Below are 7,013 nucleotides of genomic sequence, written 5' to 3'. Positions count from 1 at the left end.
TTAATGATACGTTCGCCATTGGCACAGCGATTCCCGACGCCAAATGGGCCCAGCGTAGATCTTGTTTGAGCATCCGCCTTGCCAGTTCTGCCATTCCAATCACCTGCTATGACAAGCATGTCGCCGGCGGGGGGTCCGTTGACGGCAGCTTGTAATTCGTTGTTGAAGGTATCCTTTATAGCGTCGGCTGAGTCTAGCGTGGGTTCATAGACTGCGATGACAGAGATAATGTGTGGATAACTCCTTTTAGCCGAATTCGGGCAAGACGAGGGGAAATGGGTTCCCAGTCCAAAAGAGATTTTTGTGCGCGGTCGCTCAGAGCGATTCCGACGCCATACAGTCCTGAGTTGTCCGTTACCCCACTGTGATAGAGGTGGTAGGAAGTATCTTCTTGTGGTACCTGGATGGATTGGTGACCACTGTCCGGTAATCTGACCTCAGACAAGCATGCGACGTCCACTTTGTATTGGTGTAGAGAGCGCACCGTTAGGGCTTGTGCCGCCTCAGATCTCAGGGTTCGGACGTTCCAACAGGCGAAGAAGTAGTTCTGTCTTCTTCGAAGCATTCCGGCTTGCAAATTTAACACTTGTTCCACTGGGTGAACAAGCGCGTCGGCTCCCGCGTACGCCGTAGTAGGCTCCGCAGTTGTATAATTGTGCATATTTCTCATCAAGTTTCTTGGCGGTAGTAACCACAGGCGGACGCCAGTCGCAAGTGTACACTGTGGGCGTGTGCCCAGGAACGGATATCCTTGCCGCTGATTGTCAGCAGACGCAGAGGGATAGTCCGACCATGGAGCCGCCGATTATCGACAGTCGTTCCATGGGTTTGAAGACGGGTTGCCGCAAGTTCCTTGCAGACGCAGACTATCACCAGGCGCCGTCGGTTGCTGGCAGACGCAGCTGGATTTAAGAGCAGACGAACAGTTACAGCGCTGAACACTCGCTTGCATTCCCACTCATTCGGTGTTAACCGGTCTCGCGACGTGGACGCATGTGCGTGAATTTGTCTGTCAGAGGTTATAAGTGACACACGCCTTATGGAACCATTTTATAGAGCAGTGGGGGATCATACCCATATGCCCAGCTCCGGCATAACAGACCATTTGAGACCATATTGATAGACTATATTTTGATACGCAAACGCTGGGTAAGCAATATGCGTGACTGCCGCGCTTACAGAGATGCTGAAACAGGAAATACCCATGGATCGGATCATGTCCTTGTTAGAGCCAAGCTCACAATGCGACTGAAGGCCAACAAACACGTTTCCCGTCAAAAACGTCTTGATATCACGAAGCTGAAAGTGGACGACACTGCGACTCAGTTTCGACTGGACCTACGCAACCGATTCAATGGTTTACAACCAGAAGAATCGGTGGAAGATATATGGAAAGCACTCAAAAAGGACGTCACTGACGCAGCGGCCAACACCGTCGGTTTCACAAAGCGTCGTCAAAAGGACTGGATCTCAAATCGAACGGTGAAATTGGGTGAGGAGGCTAAACGTGCCAGACTCAACGGAGATGCCAACTATCGTCGCCTTCGCCGAGAAACAACGCACTCTGCCCGCAACGACCGTAATGTCTACTGGCACAATATCGCAACTGACAGGGAACGTGCGGCCTCGGTAGGGGACTCCCGCAAGTTATATCAACTATTGAAGTCCAGCACACAGACGAGGTCATCCTTGAGCGAATCCATCCACAACAGTGGAGGTGACATCATTACTGAGCTAAACGCACGATTGGATCGGTGGCACGAGCACTTCCGTGAACCCCTGAACCACCAGCCTCCACCTACAATACCAGGTCAAAACACCCCCACCGCTGCAGATCTCTACGATGTCTCGTCGGATACCCCCAGCCATGAAGAAATCAGAGCCGTCATTGCCAAGTTGAAGAATAACAAAGCTCCAGGCGAGGACGGAATCCCGGCTGAGGTCTACAAGACCGGAATCGATGAATTACCCCCTCGCCTACACCAGCTGATTTCTGAGATTTGGAATAGTGGGGAGATTCCCCAAGATTGGAGTGACGCCATCCTTCTTCCCTTTTTTTAAGAAGGGTGACAAACGGACATGTAGTAACTACAGAGGCATCAGCCTTATAGATGTCGCTGCCAAAGTCTTCACTATCTTCATTCTGAGACGGTTTCAATACGAAAGGGACAGAAGGACTCGACCTAACCAATGCGGATTCCGGCCTGGCCGCGGATGCGTCGACCAAATATTCACGCTGAGGCGAGCCTTGGAACAGCGCTGGTGCTACCAACAGTGTACAATCGTATGCTTTATCGACTTCGCTGCCGCTTTTGACTCGGTCGACCGCGGTACCCTGTGGAGAGTGATGGAAGCAGATGGTATCCCCCCGAAGCTACTCAACTTGATCAAGGCCTACTACCATCGGACTCGCACGCGTGTCCACTGTTATGGCCAGGACTCCTCTTTCTTAAACGTCAGCAGTGGTGTCCGCCAGGGATGCGCGCTCTCGCCCACCCTTTTCAATTACGCTATTGATTGGATCATGGAGCAGGCGCTGCATGGATATCCTGGCGTCGTTGTGGGGCGTAACTTTCATCTTACCGATTTGGACTACGCGGACGATATTGCGGTTCTCGGGGAGAGCTACAGAGATATACAGACGGTGCTGAACCGAATCCAGGAGAAGGCAGCTGCCATCGGCATGAGAATCAATGCCAGCAAGCCGAAGCTTCTATCGGCTGGCATCCCCCAAGCAGAAAGGTCCTCCGTCACTCTCAACGGGGAAACCCTCGAGGAGACGGATAGCTTCAAATACCTGGGCTGCACGTTCATTGGTACCGGTCAAGGCATGAATGAGATTGAAGCGCGCATTAATGCCGCACAAGCTGCCTTTTGTCGACTCCAAAGGCGATTATGGTGACGGCCTGAAATACGTCTGAGGACAAAAATACGAATCTACCAGGCCCTCGTCCGCTCAATACTTTTGTATGGATGTGAGACCTGGCCCATACGGAAAGCGGATCTGCGACGCGTAGAAGTTTTCGACCACTACAATCTCCGCCGCATTCTACATGTCCGTCCCTTGGATTTCGTCGCCAACAAAGTAGTCCGGCGTCGCTGCAATCTCCAGCCAATTACTGACCTACTGCGGGCCCGACGCCTTCGATGGTTCGGCCATGCCTCTCGCTGTGATGCGGGGGTCTTAATCCACGAGGCTATCTCCCCACGTCCTCTACCCAGCTGGAAAAAACGTGTCGGTGGCCAGCTAAGAACGTGGCTCGGGACTATCAAAGCCGACGCTGAGCTTATTTCGAGCCCGCTCATCTATGGCCTGTCTGGTTGGAGACGTGACTGGCTATTGCTCACTCGGGATCTTGCCTCCGATTGCCGGGCTTGGGCCGCAGTGGTACGAGATGTGCATCTTCATGAAGCCGACTCAAATCCTCCAGGGTGAATGTCGTTTCAAGTACAAGTACAAGAGTAAGTCCAGATTGATTTCAACACTATTTTTATGATAAAAATTTGCCAAAAGAGAATTTTTAAACTCGGCATAGTGGAGGACGATCTTTAATGATCTGGGGTGCTTTCTCGTCAGTTGAGACCCTAAAGTTGCAAGTAGTGAAAGGTCGGCAAACATCATTGAAGTACATTCCAGTGCTTGAAAATGCTTCTATCAGGAATGAAGGTCTACGCCTGTGTGGAAGAAATTTGATTTTCCAGCAAGGCAATGCTGCGATACACACTTCTCGACAAACACGAGAATACTTTTCTTCAAAAATATAGAATTGTTAGATCATCCTGCATGTTCTCCGGACCTCAATTACATTGAAAATCTTTGGGGATGGATGGCAAAATAAGTGTTCAAGGATGGAACCCAGTATGATTCGATAAAACAACTTTCTGATTCAGTTTTCAATTCATGGGATGAAATTTCTTCGCAACTGAAAAAAAACCTAGTCGCAATCATACCGAAGAGAATTTTTGAAGTAATTCGTAACAATGGAGGCTATACTGAATACTGGGACCCTTTGTAGTCATTTATAATTGTCTTTTGTTAGATAAATTACCAGTGGTCTTTTCATTTTGACCAGATAAAATTTTTTTTTTAAATAGTTATTAGATCATATTTTCCCTTTTGGCAATGGTTCCAACAATTGTTTGGTTAAACATTCGATAATATGCGTAATCGCTTCCTTTCTTAAGTAGTCTTATGATTTTTATTAGGACTGTATATATATATATATATATATATATATATATATATATATACATATATATATATATATATATATATATATATATATATATATATATAAAATAAATGGACTATCCCCATTCCGCGGATTTTCGAAGAAATACTTGCCTTCTCATCAGAGGGTGGGAATTAGCAAAATGTGGGATCGGATTTTGCATGGAAGAGTATTTGATGAAACAACAAGAAAGTCAAATATCTTACTTGAAAACAAAAAAAAAGTGAAGCGGAGGGAATATGGTGAATAAAAAGGTGATTACACATGAAAGGATGATGAGAAGGAAAGTATTTCTTTGAAACTCCGCGGATAAAGGACTATCCACTTATCTAGTGTTTCCTTTTCAGATTAAATGTTTTTAACTCATTTCAAAGTGTTTTTTAACATGTTTTATTAACTGTTTGCTCGTGTATATATATATATATATATATATATATATATATATAATACATGGAATTTTTATTTCTATCACTAATTATGCTATTATTCAGAATAATGCTCTCTAAATTAATACTACCTTGTTTATAAGTATTTAAAACTTAACCTATGATCCTTACTTCTCGCGATAATTTGTATATAGTAGTTGCCACGTAAAAAAGCCATATAATTTGTAGCTGTATCAACGAGAACTATTACAAACTGATCCTGAAGTATTGTAAGTCTCTTAAGTATTTCTGAATTTCTAAGAAGAGCGTTGGTTTTTTCGATGTTTAATTTTTTTATACGTTCAACTATTTTATTTACGAATCCAAGTATATTGTTTTTTAATCCATCCACCCTAAACTATAATAATTTATATACATTTGCCATAGACATCATGAAACTATCTGGTGCTTAGGAACTTTTTAATTGCAGTTAGTATGGTTAAGGCATTTAGGTTCTTTAAAATTTGGATTATTACTAAGGAGTTTAATTCATTTCGATTTTTGTTACTATCTTTAGATTACTCGTAATTATATGATCTGTCTCAATATTACACGAAGGGAGGGAACTGCATTTCTATTCTGGAATATTTATAATGTTATCATTTATATCTATATCATCTGTTTTTTTATTTTGTAATTGAATATTTGGTTAAGTATGGTTGGTTCTGGTTTATATATAACTATTGATTGTTGCTTTTTTGTTTGTCACTAATTTTTGGTCATCAAATATTTCTGGTGAATTTATATTATCAAACCGTTTCATTTTACCATACAAGACTCCACAGACAGTTCTAGGTTAACATTTTATTCCTTCGACAGGCGGCATTAATAATTCAGTGTTGATTTTATCCAGAATATATTTATAGCATTGACTATAGCAGGTACGCTATATACACACATACACACACACACACACACACACATATATATATATATATATATATATATATAGTAATTTATAAAATATATATGGTGATTAAGCCATTATTCCGCGTTTCATTCACTCTAGGACTCTTCATGCTTAGGGTAAGCCTGAAGAATCCTAGAGTAGATGAAACGCGGAATATTCAGTGTAGCTTAATCGCCATATATATTTTATAAAATACTAATTAGATCTACCTACGTATCGAGCACTTTTGAAGTAAATACTAAAGTTTACGCATAAATCTATACTTTCGTATATTAATTTTATGTGAGTAAATTAAGTAATTATATATATAGTGTGTATATATACAATTATGTAATTATATATATTGTGTGTATCTATATATATTGTGTGTATCGATGGATCTCCGTAATATCAGTATATCACACGTACAATTATTATCAGTAAAACTAGTGTTAAAAATTGTTAACCTAAAGCTCATGTTTTTTAAACAACTTTCGTCGTAAAGCCTTAGTTCTTTATTTGTTCGATTAAAATATAATTTGTTCATGTCGTACCAGATATTTTATGTTACTAGGCAACTTCTCCGACTTTTATGACAATAAATATACGGGAGTTTGGAACATTCATGCAGCATCATTCAATCCAGGGCAACATAGACGCCCTAATAACCAGACACCAACACACACAATTTTCATAATTCTTAGCGTAACTATAAATGTTCCTTTTTTGAGATTATGATGTGTGAGAGACACCGTGCGAATCTTGATCAAATATAATACTCCATTTTATTTTGTATAAATATATTTGTAGTCCGTCTTTCGAATAAAAGACTAAACAATTACGCTCATTGTTTAAATTTAAAATTCATCAGGTTATGTAAGTTTAACCTAGACTCAAAGTCGATAACATTTAGATTTATCTGCCAAAATTCCTTCTCATTATAAAAAGGCATTTCTAAAAAAACTTTGCCAAATTTCCATTAGTTTCAACTTTTATAATGTCAAAACGTGTTGTTCTCTTTTTATCACTTATGTTTTTTTTTCAACCCTTGTGTTCGATCTCGTTGTAACTGTAATGTTTTACACCAAATATATCGCTAGTCTGTTTGTATTTAAATTTAAATTTTAAAAGAGAGAAAGTATTATTTGGTCGCTTTCTTTATGTGGACACCTTTCTAATTTCCCGCTAAACATGTTAGATTTTAAGGGTCAAATAAAGCCATCCAGTTAGTCAGTCCATTTCTTTTTACATGGAATTTGAACCTTTTAAATAATCCCTGCTTTATTCATTATCAATTTTGAAATTATACTTTTTTTTTAAATACTAGCATAGGTGCCCGGCGTTGCCCTGGTGTTTGGAGGTGTATGCTGAAAAGAAAACTGTCAATTTTTTAAAATTTGACCAGTATTATGACCCCTTAAAATATATTGTCTTTGGCTCAAATCAAGTTATTTAGTTAGAGTCATG

General features: G+C 41.0%; 1 protein-coding gene across 1 annotated transcript; it reads left to right on the top strand.

Moving 5' to 3' along the window:
* Window positions 1–1,158: 1,158 nt before the first annotated feature.
* On the top strand, window positions 1,159–2,061 carry LOC145255543 (uncharacterized). The gene has a single exon (XM_080113999.1). It carries the CDS (start codon window positions 1,159–1,161, stop codon window positions 2,059–2,061), a length of 903 nt encoding a protein of 300 aa, XP_079970125.1.
* The last annotated feature ends 4,952 nt before the right edge of the window (window positions 2,062–7,013 follow it).

This window comes from Euprymna scolopes, chromosome 31, assembly GCF_053919585.1.
Source record: "Euprymna scolopes isolate OS-2025 chromosome 31, ASM5391958v1, whole genome shotgun sequence".
NCBI classification, from domain to species: Eukaryota; Metazoa; Mollusca; class Cephalopoda; order Sepiida; family Sepiolidae; genus Euprymna; species Euprymna scolopes.
This window is presented reverse-complemented; position numbering and strand designations above follow the sequence as displayed.

Bases quoted from the DNA above. Each gene is read 5' to 3' on its own strand.
- LOC145255543 (XM_080113999.1), top strand. From the start codon at position 1,159: ATGCGTGACTGCCGCGCTTACAGAGATGCTGAAACAGGAAATACCCAT.